At 35.5% G+C, this 21,604-nt stretch overlaps 1 protein-coding gene across 3 annotated transcripts in view; it reads right to left on the bottom strand.

Moving 5' to 3' along the window:
- The window catches only part of LOC129224310 (tyrosyl-DNA phosphodiesterase 1-like), a 61,964-nt gene that overhangs the window by 21,789 nt on the left and 18,571 nt on the right, over positions 1 to 21,604 (bottom strand). For all 3 annotated transcript variants that reach the window (XM_054858745.1, XM_054858747.1, XM_054858746.1), the window contains exons 8-11: positions 8,603 to 8,695; positions 7,011 to 7,178; positions 5,486 to 5,564; positions 4,513 to 4,695 (exon numbers count right to left, since the gene is read on the bottom strand). In XM_054858745.1, coding sequence (XP_054714720.1) covers positions 4,513 to 4,695; positions 5,486 to 5,564; positions 7,011 to 7,178; positions 8,603 to 8,695 — 523 coding nt within the window. The remainder of the gene's footprint in view (positions 1 to 4,512; positions 4,696 to 5,485; positions 5,565 to 7,010; positions 7,179 to 8,602; positions 8,696 to 21,604) is intronic.

The following is a 21,604-nucleotide window of genomic DNA, read 5'->3' as shown; positions in this document are numbered from 1 at the left end:
CTGTGTAATGACTTATAAGCTTACTCAGGATCACCTTGAAACTTTTTTCAATGCGATCAGGATGTGAGTGGGGATTCAACAATAATCGTCGGATAATTTCGAAGTGCGAAAAAAAGATTATTCATTCATACGGAAATTAAAGAGTCCAGTTCTTCAAATTGCGCTGATTTTGACAACCTTCAAATGCTACGATTAAATAGGAAGCGTAACAAAAATGCTTTGAAAGAAAACCTTTTCTTCCAATTCCTTTGACGACGATTTGGAAAATTCAGAAATCATCTCAATTAACATGACGCAGTATATTAATGATGTTTCTGACTACGCTGGATTTTTTGTCCGACAAGTGCACTCTGTTGTGAACTGCGACGACTGCAATGCAGTCTTAACTACAACAAATAAAAAAATAGACCTAATAAAATTTAAGAATTTTGGGACACATTCAAATATGATAACTTATTGCAAGATTGCAGCCATTGAAATATGTACATTTGTGAAGAACAACTGAGCGAGAATGTGAAAAAGTTTTGGGAGTAAAACACAAAAATATAATGTTACTTATGAGACCACAAGAGTTATGCGAAAAATTTCGAATTCCGTTTTTCTAAGTTTAAATAAGCATATGTTGGAAACAGAAGCAGCAGATTTTCTCGTTAAAAAGTTTATAAAATTAATCGTTACTAACTATTTAAGCGTTAGAATGTATCGCGCAGTCAATTCAAACAATGAAAATAATTCACAAAGACCAATAAGTAGGAAAGTAACAAAATTAATATCGTTAAGAGACAATAATCACTAGTTTTCTTCACCCTCGAGTTTAAATTGTCAAAATTATCATAGTCAGTGGGACGAAAAAAAAGAAGAAAAGAAAAATGGGGGAGGGTGCGGAAGTCAAATGACCATTCATGTAGTTTATAATTGCAAATAATTTATTTTCTGAGTACTTAAAAAAAAAACACTGAAGTTGCTTAAAAATTAGGAACAAACCAAAATTATTGGTTTGGCTAATATAGTGTTGGTGTGAAACGCATGCGAATATTAGAATATTATTTAATTGAGTTGATATTCGATACTATTTACATTTGTATTTCTAATTGGTTTATGGTTTTAGATCGGGTTTTATGTTAAATTGTTGCACTGGCTTCAAAAGTTGTGGGAAAAAGCACGCATTGAAACTATTTTTCTGTATTTGAAAAATTTGATTGAAATAAAAGAAAATTTATAAGGTCAATTTTTGTTTAAGATTTTTGAAGACGTCTTTTTCTACTCAGTATTTAAAGCACTTGAATAAAAGTTTAAATAGCTTGTGCGCCTGCTTCAAAAGTTATGATGGGAAAATATCTAATGGACCATTCCATGAAAAAGCTGTCATTTTCTCCCGCATTTTATTAAAAAGTAATAACTTAAAAAGGTAACAAAGAACATTTCTTGCAAAAGTACAACAAATGCATTTGCGATTTCTTAATGAAAAAAAAAGTTACCTTTTTTAATTATTACTTTTAGTGAAAAATATGAGATGTTACGTGAGGGACAGAGTATTCCGTTTTTCTTTAATAATGGGTAAAATGCTTTAATTTAACCCATGCTTAAAGGGGGGGGGGTTAACCCATGCTTAAAGCATTTAACCCATGGGTTAAATGCTTTAATTTCCCTTAATTGTGCAAATGATCGTGGCGCAAAGTGATTCTCTTCGATAAGGGAAACAGTTTCTTGTGAGGGGAGTCCCTTGATCACGTGATGTCCAACGGGTGATGTTGACGCGTGATCTGAGGAGAAAAGTGGGGAGAAGGCACATCTATTCTATTTTAAGATCTATGATCCCGGCGAAACTCCATAGACTTAACATAAGCTTCCCTCTCTGTACTCTGAACACCCTGTAATATGAACGCTATTTTCAATCTCGTTTACAATCTCGTTTAATTATTACCTCTCTATATATTGAACATGTCTGTCCTTGGGAATTCCTATGAATCTAATTGGAAAGCCTAAAATGCATTCAAGATTTTAAGACTGATTGAATGGCATTAAAGAGAAAATGGATAGAGGAAGAAGAAAAATTATTTTCCTGGATATTACTGCATCACATGAAATCATTCAGCTGAGCAATATGGGACTGAAGTTTCTACCAATAAACTATATTTCAAGAATCCAACCATTGTATCAAGTTGTTTTCAAGACCTTTAAAGTATGATTACCATTTAAGCAAAATGCAGCCGAGAATCACCCGGAAACATTTTCACTTGGTTGATAGCACATACCTTTAATGAGGGGATGCACAATGCAAAAACAGATAAAAATAACTTTTTATTTCGGGTATTGTACCGATAGCTGTATTGTAAATTTTAGTGTTGAATGCTACATTAAACTTTTAAACTAAAAATAAAACAAATAAATGCAAGAGTTTAGATCCTATCGAGTTGAACTAGACATTGCACTAGCAATCGATCCAAATTTCAACACCTCTACCTCAGTTACTGGTATATTTCACTGGGCAAAGTACTGAAAATAGTCCACTAATGCAATAGAATACATATACATGCATTATCCAGTCTCCCTATATAATGAACACCCCCATAGTCAGAACTTTTGTTTAGTCCCATGAGTGTTCAGAAAAGAGAGAGTCCACTTATACACTTTCAGACCCGGTAACAAAGTTACTACAGTCGAACTCATTGATAATTTTAGCAATTGAAACACATGTCAATTTAAAAGTTTTTCTTAAAAATATTTTTTACTTCAGAAGGAGGGCGGGCAAGGTCCCTTGCCCCCTCTGGATGTGCCCATGACCTTTATGATACCAAGTAATAACTTTTCCACTATAACAATGTTGGGGCACATATGCTTTACCCATAGTAATCAACCTACACCAAATGCATTAAGCATTTAGAAAAACTCTTAATTACCATCTGAATGAAAGGTTAAAGTTTTCAACCTTTTTTCAAGAACTTCTATAGCAAAGATTTAAAATATAAAGTGTTTCTTAATTTAAAAGCCACCTTTGGGGAGCCACAGTGAGTTTTTTCTTTCATACAGGGTGTGTATTTTAAGTAATGAGAATAAGTCCACAAAAAATAATTTATTAGAGATATTGCTACATAACTTTAGTAGTCTTCAAAATATGATCCTTGAGCATTAACACACTTCTGCAGGCTACGTTTCCATGCTTTGTGCGCTCCCTGGAAGTCACCAACCAAAACATCCTCCTGAGCATGCGTGCAAGCCCTTTTGACACCATCCAGGGTCCCGTGGTGGCGCCCTTTGAAGCTTTGAAAGCGGTTTTTACTTTGGCGAAGAGGAAAAAGTCTGCTGATGCAAGGTCAGGGCTGTAGAGACGCTGTGGAACTGTTACAATGCTATTTTTTGTCAAGTTCTCGGCAACCAGGAAGCACGAGTTTGACGCCAATCTTCCTCATCCCAAGATCCTCAAAGATGATTTTGTGCACAACTATTTTATCCATTCCTAGCTGTTCTGCAATCATGCAAACACTTAAACGTTAGTCCGTGTTCAGCAAATGTCGCACATGTTGCTCGTTTTCCGCGGTTGATAAGCGAACTGCACGGGGCTCCTCCTCCACGCTCTAATGGCCTCTAAAAACTTGAGTTTGCGATAAGCTTTCCCTTCCATACACTTGCTGATTCATTTCTAGCGTTGATGCAGCCAATTTTCCAAGGCGAATGCAAGATTTGATTGCGGTAATGCTATTCAATGCTTTGTTGCATTTTGAACTTGCACACGCTTTTTTGAAGACGTTTACGTCACGCCTGATCCTGCCTCAACCAAAGCCAGCAGGCGAATGCCGAGCAGAGAGTTATCAAGGTCGAAGACCCCACTACCGACTCCAACCAATTGGAGCACCCTCTGGTGTATAGCCGTGTCAGGACAAAAATATTCTTATTACTTAAAATACACACCCTGTATATACATATATGCTATTTTTAGTTTCTGATATTAGTGCCTTTAACGAATAATAATATTGTAACAATGGGGAAAAAACCTTGATAAGAAAAGGATCAAAGTAAAAAAAGAATTATGTATAAATTCTAAAGTTTTTTTTTTTTTTTTTTTTTATTATTATTTTTTTATTAGCACAAGACTTTATAAAACCTGTAAATACTTTTAAATACTTAAAAAGTGAAAACTTTTTAAAATATACCTCTGCTTACCTGAAGTAGACTTTATTCTTATAACTTTGTTTAACTCTTAATACATAATTTTAAAGTCACATTTTGTTGCTTCCCAAAATGTGCCAACCCAGGCAAGCGTCTAGTCAAAAATTTACTCTGGTAGTCAAAAATATATAATATGCGTATAAATATGTCATTGTCTTTTAAAAATTATATTCCTAAAATATGCTTTTAAAACAAAATTTTTTATTTTAATAAAAATATAGATCTGATATGCAAATTAAAAGAGAGCAAGAAAATTGCAACTAATAGTGCTCATTTATTCTTTTACTCAATTATTTAGAGCAATTTTTAATAAATCAGAAAAAAAAGTATCAACACAAGACTTACAAGTTTCAAAGAGGATGATTTCATTGATGCAGATGAATCTTTTACTGTTCCTAAACTTGCAGCAAATTCGGAAAGTAACCATTGGTCTGGGGAAGCTCCTAAAGATCCAATGCTGGAAAACTGAGCAATTAAAGGCCAGTCAGATGAACAAACTTCTTTGGAAGGACCTTGACTGTTAAGGATCTGTTGCAAAAAATTCGGAAAAAATCAATTGCCTCGTGATTTCAGATGAACAAAAAACCTTGCACTAGCAAAAATAAAATCAATTGCCTCGTGATTTGAAAAAATGCACATAAGTATCAAGAAAACATTAGAATAGCACAAAAAGCACATAATGTAGCACAGCATAATATTTTGTAGAGCTTAAGACAATGGTTTCCAATAAATTTTATAACTGCCCCTCCCCCCTCTTTTTATAAAGAAATTGTTCTGAGCCCTCTCCCCCCCCCCTCAATTTTCATAACAATCCAATTTTATAAATGCTACCTGGATTTTACAATTTATTTAATGGGTTTAAAAAAAAAACTATCAGATTTTATATTATGCACCAAAATATATTTATGATTAAACTGCTTTATAAGCATCGATAGTTTTACAACATTTAACAAATAGTACAAAATTACAGAAAAATAAGTGCTTAAAATATATTATTTAGTGAAATACCAATATATTAATGCAATGGTTCGAGTTGTATTTGAGGTTAACATTCTTTCAAATCGAGGTGTCATTGAAAAGATATCACAGTTACTGAGGACGCTCAAACTCCAATACCCTAACAATGACATTTTGCCGATTTTCTGTTCTCTGACGCTGATTTCCTTTCTTTTGTTTTTTTGTCTATTTAAAATTGATATTTTGGTAACAGCTGTATGCTTCCTACAATCATTTTATGCCTTTCTAGGGAGGTGCACCCTACAGATTGGAAACCATATGCTCAAACTGAATGCAGTTCTTTTTACATGAGAAAACTTACTTTTCGAACTTTCAGATGGCCAAAAGAGGTTTTTCTAGAGCCCACATGTCTACCAGGAACTGATCCAATTAAAACGACTCTAAAAATGTTTTTAAATTCTTTAAATGTTTATGCTATAAAATATTTGCATCATACATAAAAAGGGGGGGTGAATAAAAATAATTAAAAAAATGAAAATACAGTATACTCCCGATCATCCGAGTGCGGATTATCCGTGCATCATTTCGGAATCACACTTTTCTAAAGCTTCGATGATGTTACCGATAATATCGGTAACATCATTGAGGAAGTTAAAGAAATCGAAGGTTTCGAATCAGTTGACGCTGAAAATGTCGAAGAGTGGTTTAAAAGCGATGGATGTGAATCAGGATTTTAATGTCTAACTGACGAAAATATCATTGAACTTGTTACTGAATCAAACACAAGTGATGATACCGAAAACGAAGATGAAGAACATGAAGAAAATACAATTTTACATTCTACTGCTCTACAATCTGTGGAACATTTATTGGATTACATGAGTGAAAGAAGTTACAATTACGGAGAAATAATTGCAGTAAGAAAAATTTGTACGGACATATGCAACAATTTGAACAAACAAAGAAAACAAAAATGTATCACCAATTTTTTTTAATCAATACATTTCGAAGAAAAGTTCCTGGTTTGTGTGAGTATATACATAGTTTTTTCTAATTTCCCCTTAAATAGTTACCCTGCATATTCCTTAAATGATTTTTCGGATTATCCGTGTTTTTCGATTATCCGTGCTACGCCGCCTGGTGATTAGCACGGATAATCGGGAGTATACTGTAAATAAAACTAACATTGCACAACATAATATGATCAAATGGCTAAATTAAAGAGATAGAAGTTTAAATTTCTATCTTAAAGGCTTTCCAAGTACTATAGAGCTAAAAGTAGGTGAAGCATGACACTTGGCTGTATTTGTAAAAAAGGTTAACGAAAAAATTACAATTCTTGGATTAAAAAAATTATTTGTAACTGAGTAAGATATTTAAAAATAATAATACTAAAAATAAATAAATAAAATCATTCTTCCTTCTTAAGATAAAAAAATAAGTAACCAGAAAAATATTTCAAGAAATCTTGAAAACAACTAAAATAAAATTCACCACATCACAAACTAAACAATAATCTGCAGTTCAAAAAAAAAAAAAAAACTCAAGCCTTGTAGGTGCTATAACAATTCATCAGATTATGCTAATTTAAAGCTTGACCACAATGAAAAAAAAAGTTGGGTATGCATGACTAGTCATGTGAGTATGTGTCTTCATAAATATTGCTGGGGTTTCAGCAATATTTATGAAGTCAGCTTTAATGCCAATGTACATATTTTTATTGAAATATGCAGGTTAATCGTGATAGGTTTATAATTTGCCATTTTCACTATTATTCTTTTCAATCACTAATGACTAATTCAGATACATCTTTTACAACCCAAATGTAATAAACAGTTTTTCATATTTCTGTAGAAAAAATTATAGCATACAAAAACTCTGTTTACCTAATAGGAGAAAAATCATGCTTTTTAATTGTTTCTCGCCATTCATCTAATTCTGGAGCTCCATAAGATGATATATAATCTAATAAATCAGATTTAAAATTAGTAGGAGATTCACCTTCAGTCACTGAAGCATTATGCAATGGCCTAAGTAGAGGACTAACCCACATGCTAAAATATTGGGAAAAAAATTGTATCAGTTTCAAAAATCTAATCAAACTGTAAATATTTTGCAGATGGTAATATTATTAATATGAGCATACAATAATCTTTCACTTACACATTGGGAAAAGAAACTGACAAAAAAAGACATAAGTAAAACAAATGCATACATGCAATTCAATTTTATTCCAATGATTTTTTAATGCCTCACGGCATTACCTCAAAAGTGAAAATCATTTTTTTTTTTTTTTGCATCAGTTAAAATAAACTATTCAACTGAACTATTGTTAGATGTTTTTTCGTCAATAAGCTCAGCTTTTTTGCATTGAAAGAGAGGTTTCTTGTAAACCTGAAACACAAGTCTGCTTTTCCATTGCTATTTGTTCATTTTTAACATTATTATAATAGTTTTAACTTGTATGCAGAGTTAAACATATCATTTGTAACCTTTACAATCTGAGGCAGTGATGCATAAATGGAACTTATATATATAATTTGAATTAATTTAGACAAGAAAATTCCAATTTTTAGTTTTTTGCTAGTGGCTGTTAGACACTCTTAGTTTAGTAACCAGTTATTTACCACTAGTAGCACTTTATTTAAGACTTAAAATAAATTGCCATATAAGATCTAACTGCAACGTTATACATATGAATATTTATAAAAGATTGAGTAATGGAAAATTAAAAATTAATATTGATTCAAATATTAATTTTTTAAAAACAAATTTAAGTGGAATTCACATATGATTTTCTTATCATTGGCAGTATGGAATGCTATCTGAAAAATTGGTATTGTTTTCGTTTCATAAAATAAGAAGGTTAAAATAAAACTGACACATTAAAAAAAGTCAATTGAGTATAATCTGTGGCCGGTAGGCTTTTTAAAACCTAGCTGATAAAGTGTTTTATTTAGTCATCAAAGGGAGACTCTTGATCGCCAGACAATGAGTGATTATTTTTAGGTCTATATTAATTTTTATGTTCTTTTAGTTCGGATGCTTGATAATCATTGCATAGCTGGGAAAAACCAGTAAAAGAGATGATGCATCTATGAGAGATTACTATACTTCTCTTTTCATTTATCCATTGTTTTGTTCACAGGCAAATGTTTCTTTTTGTTTATTGTTGTCATTTTTATTCAACACCTATAACAACAATTTCAATTAAAATAGGCGGGTATTGCTTTCCTACATGCATAATTTTAAATTCATTTTGAAGCTCTCAAAAATATACCACACTACTTGTAGCACATAAAGTCTTGGCCAAAGTTCATCCAATAGATATACTTTTAAAAATTAATAAAATGCTTTATTTTCTCTTTCTCAGAAAAAGAGATTGCTTAAAAAAACATGAATTGATAAACAATTCACTAACTTCAAACACATTCAAACAAATAATTTTCAATTGATTAATAGAGCTGAAAAGTAGTACCCTTGAGTTTTTTGGTCCCAATCACTATCTACAATATTAGATGTATGAATGATGATTCGGAAACCTTCTTGGTAAAGAAGAAACATCATTTTGCTGGAAAAAAATTCACTGGCATAAAAATATATACATATATAGCACATATTCATACACATACAGGTATGCGTAGTACTTTGCAGATTCAAATTTTGTATGAAAGAAGAAATAGATCATAACATTCATAGGAAAAACTACATAAATTTATGTTTATCTATTTGGGCTTTCTAAAAAACAGAGTCATGAAGATTTATAGTTGATAGAATTTCCATTGAAGCATGATGCACCTGGTTCAAAATTAAATTACTTAGAACAGGAAAGAATGTTTTCATAAGTATTGCAAAACGACAGTTAAAGCAAAAAACAAATAAATAAAAAAATAAAAACATGTGGAACAAGAGATGCAGATGGTTCTTTGCAGTTTGAATCCAAAGAGGACTGTAAGAGCTTTAGATTTGTTTAAAAATTGAATTATTAAAATATGCATGTTCAGAAAAAAAAGTTAACGCAATGAAATTGGAAAGTACCAAACTGAAGTTTCTGACAAACTTTAGTCGAACACAGGGTTTCCCCAAAATGGTCAATACCGACCTCCTGAGAGCCAAGAAAGTTTTCAAAGGGGTTTATGAAACCCCTGGGGTTGATGCCGTATATTTGTCGTATTTAGACATCTTTACTAATAAATCTGAAAGTCTCTCTGTCTGTCAGGATCTCTGTGAAACGCCTAGATTGTTTGGCTAATTTTCATGAAATTTGGCACAAAGTTCGTTTGTAGCATGAGAGTGTGCATCTTGAAGCGATTTTTCAAAAATTCGATGTGGTTCTTTTTCTATTTCAATTTTAAGAACAAAATTATCATAAGATGAACGAGTAAATTATGAAATTATCATAACGTGGAACCTTAACATGGGCACAAGCCAATTGGCGAGATACGAAATTATTGTAATGTGGAATTGTAACATGGGTACAAGCCAATTGGCGAGAAAATTCACCACACATTATTTGTAAATATACCAGCGAACCAAAAGATCTTTTAATTTTTCTATTACGGGCAAAGCCGTGCGGGTACCACTAGTACACAATAAAAGGAAATATGTTTCATTGTGTTTACATGAAACTTGAAGAGATGCGTACCACAATTTTCGTTATTCCAAAGCATAAACACAGACACGAAACGAGTTGAGTGGTCTTGTTTCCAGCCTCACCAGCAGTTATTCTTTCTTCGTCTCGAGGTCAAGAGCAATCTTCACATCCTCCCCACCCTGTTCTATTTCCAGAGGGAAGACCAGTTGTATTGGTCTTCTGATTTCTTGACGACCACTTCTTAAGACATATGATCGAATTTTTTTGTCTTGTCCCGGAATGAGTTCTTCCACTACTGCCTTCTTCCATAAATGTCCTGGTTGAACGTCTTCTTGTAAAAGAACCACAATTCGAATCAGCGGCTTCATTGTACGGTGTTTCACTTCATGGAAATTTCTTAAATCTAGGAGATATTTGCAGAGTTGGGAAAAAAGAGCACATAGTATTTGTTTAACAAGAACCAATTTAATATCTTTAAAACACTAAAAAAGTACGAGCATTGTAAAGAACTAAAAACAGGTAAAAGACATTCAAAGGTAAAACTACAGCATGACAAGTTAAGAGAAAAATGACTAGCTGCCGACTGCTGAGTGCAGGCTTTTTAAAACATCAACACTGGCACTGGCCAGTCGAGTTGAGTTGTACTCTGCTGGCGCTGCAAACCAAATTCTACAAGAGGCGCTGCATATTCTTTGCTCCATCTGTTCCAGAAATGGTCCTGAATTTTCTGTTGTTCCCACCATCTCTTCCTTAAATTGCTGTCAATCAGTTTGGGGAAAATGGAATAGAAGTAATTTTGTGTCCAATGAGAAAATGAGGGGGTGTCAGCATTTCATCAAATTCCTCTTCGCTGTTTTCTTGTATAGTCGGCTGGCTGTTGAGAGCAGCTTCTATACCTATTATTACTATTCGTAAGCTTTCTTCATCTAAACAGGTTTTCCTGAGAATTTTCCTCAAACATGATTTCACAGATCCTACCATCCACTCCCACCATCCTCCGCACTAAGGCGCCTTGCTACAGTAAATTTCCAATTTATGCCCTTGTGAGCATAAAATTGCTGAACCTTGGAGGAGATGAGAACATTCCAGAGATTGGTAAGTTCTTTGTTGGTAGCATGAAAGGTGGCTGCATTATCAGAGTAAATTGTGTGAGGAATCCCACGTCGGGAAACAAATTGTTGAAGTGCCATAAGGAATCGATCAGTCGAAAGATCTGAAACAGTTTCTAAGTGTAGTGCTCGGGTTGTAGTACAAGTGAAGAGTGCAATATAGGCCTTTGTGTCGTTAAAAGGTGACAAACATACAGAGGGTCAGCAAAATCAATTCCAGTGACAGAGATGTAGATGATGAACGGATCCTGTCTGCTGGCAAAGGTGCTTCAATTTGTAATGCACCAGATAATCTTGAAATTTTGCACTTTCGTAAAACCTTCTTGATGGCCTCTCTTTGTAATATCCAATATTTGTCACGAATTTCAGAAAGAACGGTACTAACTCCAAGGTGGTGCAGACGAACACGTGTATGCTAGATCAATAACGAGGTGAAGAGATGAGAACCATCAAGTAACAACGAATGTTGTTTAGAGTCCGAAAGTTGAGCGAATTGTAATCGTCCTCCAAGTCGTATTAGCCCATTTTCGAGGAATGGATCAAATTTGGCAATTTTTGAAGTGTCTGGTATAGATTCTCCGTGCTTTAACAGTTCAAGTTCCCGAGGGAAAGATTCCTGCTGAACTATAGAAATCCAATACTGTTGAGCTTTTTCCAACTCTAGAGCATTAATTCATTTTTCTTTTTCATCGGTGATCTAGTTTGCTATGAAGCGCATTATCCAAGCAGTGGTATGTAACAACTTAAAATACAGTAGAACCTCGATTATCCGAAGTAATTGGGACCCGAACCTACTTCGGATAATCGAAAACTTCGGATAATCGAGAATTCATCTATAATCATCTAGTTTAATATGTAGAGTCGTCGTTCAACTGTTATGGCTATTTTTACTGTTAAAGAAATTAAAATTATAAATGAAAATTAATTTATTTCTGGAACAAAATTTACAATGGTTTAAATGGAAGTTTCATCTGGTGCAATTTCGCCGTCCTTTGCCGTGCAGCTCTATCCCGAAGTTTTCTTAAAATCATGAGTTCAGAGGAATCACACTGTTCCTTTTGCAAAACTCTCAAATGCATCATTGTTACTTATCTTATTTGTTCCAGAATCATTCTCATCTTCATCATCATCATCTTCTTTTGGAGAATTCCGGACTTCTGCTATTAAGTCCTCATCATTGAGCAACTGGAAGCCTGCACATTCCATGTCACAATTCAACCAATCTGTAATTTCTCTATCACCACAATTTTCAAAGCCTTTCATTGTGCTGAAAACGCTTGAAAACTCAGTAACAATATCTTTTGCAATGTCAGTAGCATTTTCATCTGTGCCACTTGAAAAATTCGGCAAAAGTTTTCTCCAACTTCGTCTTAGTGTCGATTGCGGCAAAAATTCCCACGCGTCACTAATCATATAAATGCAGTCTTTGATGGTGATAGTTTTCCAAAACTCAACTATTGAAACTGCACCAGATTCAGAATCTCCTTCAAAAAGTAATTTTCTGATAAACTGATAAACTGCTCTCGGTAACGTCGTTTTAAAGATTCTAAGACTCCCTGATCCATAGGCTGCAGCAGAGATGTTGTATTGGGGGGGCAAAAATAAACACCGGATGTTACCAGATTTTAAAGAGTTATGTTCTGGATGAGCTGGACAGTTGTCGAATAACAGAAGCGCTCCATTCAAATGTTTTTTTTCTTGCCAAGATTTCACTGCAGGCACGAAAATATCAAAAAACCATTTGGAAAACAAATTGGAATCCATCCAAGCATTTTTTTGATTTAAATAGTGTACAGGAAGAGCAGATCTGTTTACATTCTTAAAACATCTCGGATTCTTACTTTTCTCAACAACAGCTAGTTCAAGCTTGTGGGAACCCGATGCGTTGGAGCAGGCTAAAACAGTGACCCTATCTTTCATTCGTTTCCTTCCGGGAGCAGAAGTTTCATTTACCGCAGCTAAAGTTTTTTCAGGAAGGGCCTTCCAATACAGTCCGGTTTCATCGCAGTTGTAAATTTGATCTGGGGATAAATTCTCATCTCTTATCAAATCTTCAATCTTTGCAACAAATGAATCAACTGCTGCGACATTTCCAGACAATTTTTCCCCCTCGATATTGAGTTGCCTTATACCATGGCGAATTTTGAATTTCTCTAACCAGCCACTACTGGCTTTGAAGTCATCAGAACCACCAAGCTTCGAGTTGAGAATCAAAGCTTTTTCTTGAATCATTGGTCCAGATAGGGGTATTCCTTCACATCTTTTCTGCACAAACCATTTGTACAAAGTCGCATCTAAATCTGTATGATCGGTTAATTTCATTGTTTTTTGGAATTTGGCACCTTTCGTGATATCAAACTCAGCAAAACACTTTTTAATTTTTTCCGAGTTTCTTTTCATTTCGCTCACGGTTGACACACCAACGTGAAACTCTTTCGCAAGTTTTGTAACAGCTTCACCAGATTCTAGTCTCCTTACAATATCATATTTTTCCTGTATGGTTAATACGATTCTTTTTCTCTTAATGGAAGCCATCATAAAGAAGAAAACATGAGTTTCAAAAATAAGAAAAACAATGCGTTAGTTCTATCAGATCCCCCGGCAGGTCAAAACTACCAACTTCACTGATAGCACTCAAGAAAATTCTGATCGAAAATGTAGGAGCAGAAAAAGAGAACCCACAGATTAGCACGAAATTTCCGGGAAATTTCGAATTCTGGCCAGCTGCCCAGCCCAACGCGACAGAGAACAGCAAACGGGTTTTCCTTCTTTTCCCTTTTCCTGGAATAGGTTCACAAAGGATAAGTGACACAGAGTGACCTCCCCCTTTTCAAATTCTGCTGTGAAGAAAACTTCTCTGCTCTTGAGATTACAAAAGAGGTGATTCTTTGCACTTGCTTACAATCAGACGGTGCAATAACATTTGATTGTTCTGGGCCTCGGCAGTATGACCTTCCAAATTTCGAAATGACATGTGTTTTTGTTTAGAACAGGAACGCTTGAAAGTAGGGGAGAGTATACTCATACCAAGAATTGAGCTAGTGAGAAGGAATTCCAAACTATTTATCTGCACTCGTAGTTTGGAAAAAACAGCTGACATGCAAAAGAAATGTGGGGAGAAAAAATTTAAAAATGGATGTTCGTTTAGAGAAAATTTTAGATAATAATAGGAAAAAAAAAGAGAATTGAAACCGACTTCGGTTAACGGAGAGTTTCGGTTAATAGAGGCTTGGATAAGAGAGGTTCTACTTGCTAAAACGTGAAATATCAATTACAGGGCCAAGGTGGACCATTCCACCAAATGTGTGACGAATTCAACAGCGATGCTGTTGCATCTCATGACAAACAGTCTGCTGGATTTTCTTTTCCAGGGCAATGGCGCCATTGTACAGGGTTAAAGTGGTTTTGAATTTCTGTAACTCATTTACAGACCAATGTTTTCCATTTATTTGGGTATCCAACCCAAAGTTACGGTTGAATGAGTCCATAACACAGCTGACAATGAGCTCAAATTCGTTTCACGACAAAAAGAAGTAATTAGTCAAAGCTGACAAAAGTTCTAGGTGAGGTAAGGTCACATTTTTGACTGAAGCAAGTCGATAATGACAGCACATGATGTGAATTGCTTGAACTGTGCATAAGTAAAGAACACTACTGTAGGCATGTTCGGAAGCGTCACAGAAGACATGAATCGTATATTGACCATCCGAAATGTATCTGTAGAGGACTTATTATTTTTGCATATTCAGTCGAATTTGCATGTAATTTTACTTTATCCTGAAAAGTTTAGCCACCGAGTGAGTGGCAACAGCAAAAACATTTATTTATAAGCGAGTCGCTTATTTGCTAGATTCTCTCTCCTACTTGCATGCCTGCTAGTTGCAGGATGTACAACGTCTATGTTTTTAAATTGTAAATAAAAGTTTTATTTTATACTCGAGTATTTTTCATATGTTCGCGGCCAATCGACCTCGCGACAGTGGTGACCTATTATAGGACTGAATGCGGACAACCAACGTGAGTGATTTTACATTTTGTTTGTCTTGGTTACTAGTAGTAAAATGACTGAATCTAAAGTAGAGACCAGCGTTGATAGGATTGGTATGAAAATGCCGATTTTTTCGCCTTTAAATGTCAAACTGTATTTTGCTCAATTAGAAGCAAATTTTTCGATAGCAAATATAACGACTGAGCAAACGAAATATAGCCATTTAATTGCTTCTATTGATTCTGAATATTTAACTTATGTTTCGGAAATAGTTTATTCGCCGCCAGCGGAAAATCCGTACAATAAGTTAAAAGAAAAATTAATTGAACAGTTTGAACATTCTGAAAATAAGAAAATTAAAACCTTGTTACAAGACTTAACTCTAGGGGATAAAAAACCTTCACAGCTTTTGCATGATATGCGGGAATTAAGTAACCATAAACTAGATGATAGTTTTTTGAAAAATTTATGGTTAAGTCACCTTCCTTCAAATATGCAGGCTATTCTCGCAATTAGTGCTGAAAGTTTATCACAGTTAGCTCTTATGGCTGATAAAATCTCTGAGGTAGTGACTCTTCCGTCAGTATCTGTGGTGAATTCTCCCTCCTCGCAAGCTGAAAATTCTAGAATTTCTCGTTTGGAAAACCTAATTGAGGGTTTAACTGAGCAGGTTCAGAAATTATCTGTTCGCAGATCCCGGAGTAAAATTCGGAGGCTTTCTAAATCTCGGTCAAGAAGTAAAAGTTTTTATCGTAACTCGGATAATTCTGAAAATTGTTGCTGGTATCATAAGACTTTTTCGGATAACGCAACAAAATGTAGACCCCCATGTAGTTATAACCAGAAAAAAAACGAGTAAACCTGTCAGTTGATGCGGCGTCAACCGTACAGAAATATTTAAATCGCCGACTTTTCATAAGTGACGTAAATACAGGTTCAAGTTTTCTAATTGATACGGGTAGTGATGTCAGCTGCGTGCCTCGATTTCATTTTAAAAGTCATAAAGAAAGCAATCTTGTTCTTTCCGCTGCGAATAATTCAAATATTAAGACTTACGGCACAAAATTGCTAGCTGTAGATTTTGGGTTACGAAGGAAATTCACATGGCATTTTATAGTTGCAGATGTCAGTAAACCAATAATTGGTGCTGATTTTTTGGAAAACTATGGCCTAATTGTTGACATTAAGCGAAAATCTCTTATTGACCCACTCACATCGCTAACCTCAAATGGTCGTACTTTAAATTCTGCGATACCGGCAATAAAAAGTATTTCTGGAAGTTCTAAATTTCATAAATTGTTATATGAATTTAAAATTATTACTCAGCCCGCTGCAGGGTTGCAAAGTGAAATAAAGCATAATACATTGCATTATATTCAAACAACTGGTCCCCCGGTGCAAGCGCGAGCACGCCGTTTACATCCAGCTCAACTTAAAATTGCGAAAAAGGAATTTGAGTATATGTTAGAGCGTGGCATTTGCAGACCTTCTCGTAGCAATTGGTCCAGCCCTCTACATATGGTTCCAAAAAAGTCCGGGGACTGGCGTCCGACTGGGGATTACAGGTTGTTAAATAAAATGACGCGTCAGGATAGATACCCTGTTCCATATTTAAAAGATTTTGCACAGCAACTTCATGGTGCAAAAATATTTTCTAAACTTGATTTGTTAAAAGCGTACCACCATATCCCAGTAAATCCGGAAGACGTATGCAAAACTGCTATTATAACTCCGTTCGGATTATTCGAATTTCCGTACATGAATTTCGGATTATCGGGGGCCAGTCAGACATTCATGCGATTTATGCACGAAGTGGTGCGTGGCCTTAATTTCTGCTTTGTATATTTGGATGATGTTTTGGTGGCTAGTGCAGATCAAAAAGAACATGAAAAACACCTCAAAATTCTTTTTCAACGTTTCAAAGATTACGGGATTAAAATTAATGTTGCAAAATGCGTATTTGGGGTATCACAGGTAGATTTTTTGGGGCATTCAATAAATGAATCTGGTTTCAAACCTTTACCGGATCGCGTCAAAGCAATTTCAGAATTTAAATTGCCAAAAACAGTAAAGAGTTTGCGAGCTTTTCTTGGAATGTTGAATTTTTATCATAGTTTCTTGCCAAAAATTGCAGGCATACAAATTCCTTTAAATGAATATTTAAAAGGGAAAAAGAAGAAAGCTAAAACTGAAATTAGTTTATCAGAAGAAGCGATTGCAGCTTTTAACAAATGTAAGGAGTTGCTGGCTAGTGCTACGCTTTTACATTACCCGTCAATAGATGCAAAATTAGCATTAGTAACAGATTGTAGTGATTTTGCAATGGGTGCGGCTCTGCATGAGGTAACTCCCCAAGGTCTCAAACCATTAGGTTTCTTTTCGCGTAAAATAACTTCAACGCAACAAAAGTATTCAACCTATGATCGAGAACTATTAGCGGTATATAGCGCAATAATACATTTCAGATATATGTTAGAAGCACGCCCATTTGTGATCTATACAGATCACAAACCTCTCACTTTCGCGTTTAGTCAGAAAAGCGATGCAAAAGCTTCCCCCCGGCGTTTACGCCAACTTGATTTCATTTCACAATTTTCTACAGACATTCTTTTCATCGAAGGAAAAGAAAATATCGTAGCAGATACGCTTTCACGCATCGAAGAAATTTCCATCCCCTCTACTGTTGATATGGAATCGCTAGCGAACGCACAGTTGGATGATTCGGAGCTTTTAAAAAAATTGAATGACCCAAGTGAAAGCCGATCGCTGCAAATTAAAAAATTTCCAGTTCCGAATTCGGATAAATTTTTACTTTGTGATATTTCAACTTCAAACATTCGACCTATTGTTCCCGACTCTTTTCGTAAAAAGGTATTTGATTCGTATCATAATTTGTCTCATCCTGGTATACGCGCTACGACAAAATTAATAGCAGCAAAATATGTTTGGCTAGGTATGAAAGGAGACATAAAATTATATTGTCAGGCTTGTTTAGAATGTCAGCGAACTAAGGTTCACCGGCATACAAAATCCCCATATGGCAACTTCCCACTTCCTGACGGAAGATTTAAACATATTCATGTCGATTTGATAGGGCCCTTATCAATTTGTCGGGGATATAATTATTGCGTGACAATTGTTGATCGCTTTACGCGTTGGCCGGAGGTTACTCCGATAGCAGATATATCCGCAGAAACTGTAGCTAAAGCTATATATTTTTCTTGGATTGCTCGTTTCGGTGTTCCTTCAGTCATTTCTAGTGACCAGGGCAGACAATTTGAATCCTCGCTATTTAAATCGTTTGCAAATTTGTTCGGAATTAAACTAAGTAGAACGTCAGCTTACAATCCGAAATGCAATGGCATGGTTGAAAGACTGCACCGTCCTTTAAAACAAGCCATCAGTTGTGTTTCAAGTACGGCATGGGTAGATGCCCTACCCTCAGTGCTTCTCGGATTGAGAACAGTCTACAGGGAAGATTTAGCGTCTTCAGTCGCCGAGCTCGTCTACGGTGAGACACTTCGTTTGCCTGGAGATTTCGTCATGGAATCGAAACTGCCGCTTCTGAGTCCGACTTTTCTGCAGAATCTGCAAGGGATAATTGGATCGCTTCGTCCGACCCCAGCGTCACGACATGGTATTCCTAGCGTTTTCATCCCCAAGGATTTGGACTCGTGTACCCACGTCTTTTTGCGACATGACGCGGTGCGACGACCTCTACAACCGCAGTATGACGGACCTTTCCCAGTGGTGAAACGGATGGTCAAGGACTTTGTAATATCCGTGAAAGGTTCGGATAAGACTGTTTCTATCGACAGGTTAAAGCCGGCATATTTACTTAACCAGGATTTGTGCCCGGATATTTCAACTCCGACTCCTGTTCCAGTGACGACGCGTTCTGGACGACAAGTTCGCTTTCCGGATAGATTCGTCTCTCCCTAACTGTTCGAGACTCAGAGGGGAGTATTGTAGAGGACTTATTATTTTTGCATATTCAGTCGAATTTGCATGTAATTTTACTTTATCCTGAAAAGTTTAGCCACCGAGTGAGTGGCAACAGCAAAAACATTTATTTATAAGCGAGTCGCTTATTTGCTAGATTCTCTCTCCTACTTGCATGCCTGCTAGTTGCAGGATGTACGACGTCTATGTTTTTAAATTGTAAATAAAAGTTTTATTTTATACTCGAGTATTTTTCATATGTTCGCGGCCAATCGACCTCGCGACATATCCAATCCAGCGAGGAACTTGAATAGAAGGAATGAGAGACAGTTCACCAAACATTTACAACATTTAATAACTATGTTGGGAGGCAATAGTTCATCCCACTGAATACCGCGTAATTATGTATCTTGAGAAAGCTATTTACTGTGCAAAATAATTGGAGCAATGATGCCCAGGGGGTCATAACAACTAGCCCTTGTACGTAAAAGTAGACGTTTCATAAGCGGTTTTTCAAGCAAACTACGTCTCATGTTGGAAAAATCGTGTGAAAGTGTATCACCTTGAGAATTCCAAGATATACCTAAAACGTGTATTAGTGTTATATTGAATATCTGCATCCTTCCAAACACAGGAGTAGTAGCGAGTTAGTAGCCCATTTACCCATAGGTAATTTTATAAGCGATGTGAGAGCTTCAAACTGATGATATAATGCTACAATGTCCTCTTCATTTTGTGCACTGGAAAGAATGTCGTCTGTTAAATCCCTTGCATACATTAAAACAGAGGGCGCGTTGGCAGTGTGCGTCAAGAAGGTCAGCAAACATACCCCTATGTTATAAAAACTGTTTTTGATTATTTTAGCCAGTTGATTGTTTGTTAGTTGTAATTTCTGTTAGTGGATAAGAAGGCATTTTCAGTTTCTTTAGTTCATTGTATGATTTTATATTTACACACTTTTAATAAATGTATTGTTTTACTCGAAATAAGTTGATTGACTATTGAGATACAGTCCACATAATCTACACAAGTGCATCGTACATCATCCATGTAGAAATTTTTGTGTACTTCTGCTGCTGCAAGAGGGAATTCTGACTTATGAATCGTTGCTAGTTCTCGTAAAGTAGCAGAGAGCAAAAAGGGGCTGCAACCGAGACAAAAGAGAAGATGTTGGAAACGATAAGTTACAACTTCATCTTTTGAAAATTCTAGACCTTGAGGTGTAGTGACCGTTTGAAACCAAAAGAAACGAGTGGCATTTCTGTCACATTCATTCAGAGAGAGCTGTAAAAAAGTTTGTGTACCATTGCCAGTTAAAACCTGTTTGTGTAGCCTGAAACGTAACAGAACAGACAAAATGTCAGGTAATAAATTAGGTCCTATTTCCAATGAATCATTTAATGAATGTGAGTTGGGTATTTGTGAAGAAGCATCAAACACAACATGATTTTGTAGATTCTTGTTTAGTTTTCTTAACAGCATGGTGTGGTAAATAAAACTCTTTTTCGTTATTTACAATTGAAGGGGCGACTTCAACTTGATCGTTCTCAATATAATTCTTCATTCATTCTTCATAATTACATCTGAAAGATTGATTTGAGGCGAGACGTTTGGTTAATGCATGAATTCGATTTCCAGCAATCTCAATATTATTGCAAGTCCAGGTAACATTCAGGGAAATCTTACAATTCTGCGTCCATCTTCTATTCTATATGAATCATGAAATTCTAGTAATATCTTGAAGTCCAATGCATTCATGTCGGTGTGACAAATTACTTCTTTAAAACCAATTGTCTCTAAGTCCCAAAAATGGTGGATATCATTATCTAAACACGTTGATAAATTTTCCACAGCAACATGACTGAGGCAATATCCTTCAAAATAACATTGGAATGTGTGCCAGAGAGTACAAAACCAAAAATAGATTGAATAAGAGCAAGAGATTCAGGTACTTTAATAGGCGATTCAGCTTTCATTATATTCCAATAAAAATCTCCACCAATAAGCAACTCTATTGGTAAGTCTAGTTCATCGTCTGGAGGATCAGCAAGTTTAAGTTTTCTGTTTCGGGCAAAAAAAAAGCAATATCTGTAGGAGAAGGTGGATGTGGGTTATATGAATTGTGACTCTCAAAAGCTGAAACAGAAAGAGTTCCTTTGTTCCAAAAACTTGACAGCTGGAATTTTGTTTTTCGATGTTGTTCATTACTCGTTTCAGTAGACTCAAAAGAATTCACTTTTAAAGAGCCTAAACTGATTACTTCAAGCTGTAAATCATCGATTAATTTTGAATGTACTAAGCTGGACTGACTGCCACCATCTAAAATACATTTCGTAAGTTTTGATATACCTGTGGGTCTGGTGATACAAATTCGAGCAGTTTGTAAATAAGTAAAATTTGTTCTAACTACGCTTATTTTATACTCAGTAAATTACTGCTCATTAGCCAGGGCTAAAGCAGACATACATGATATACATCGCCAGCTCAGTAATTTCCAGCCGAGGACTGCAGTTTTGTGCTTATTAGCATTCACCAGCCCGGCATAGGAAAGTGACTGAGCTGGAGATGGAAAACCTCTTAAGGAAGCCAAGAGAACCAAACAAACTGGTAGCTAAAATAGAATTAGCAGAGATCAGACGAGTGACCGAAACAATGGTTCAGTTCAACTCGAAGATTGAAGGCAAAGCATGGTATACTCAGTAAATTACCGCCTATTAGCCTGGGCTAAAGCAGACATACATGAAATACACCGCCAGCTCAGTAATTTCCAGCGGAGGACTGCAGTTTGTGCTTATTAGCACTCATCAGCCCGGCATAGGAAAGTGACTCAGCTGGAGATGGAAAACC

Source organism: Uloborus diversus, chromosome 6 (genome assembly GCF_026930045.1).
Source record: "Uloborus diversus isolate 005 chromosome 6, Udiv.v.3.1, whole genome shotgun sequence".
In the NCBI taxonomy this organism is placed as follows: Eukaryota; Metazoa; Arthropoda; class Arachnida; order Araneae; family Uloboridae; genus Uloborus; species Uloborus diversus.
The sequence above is the reverse complement of the archived record's forward strand: the minus strand, read 5'-3'. Positions and strand labels throughout refer to the sequence as shown.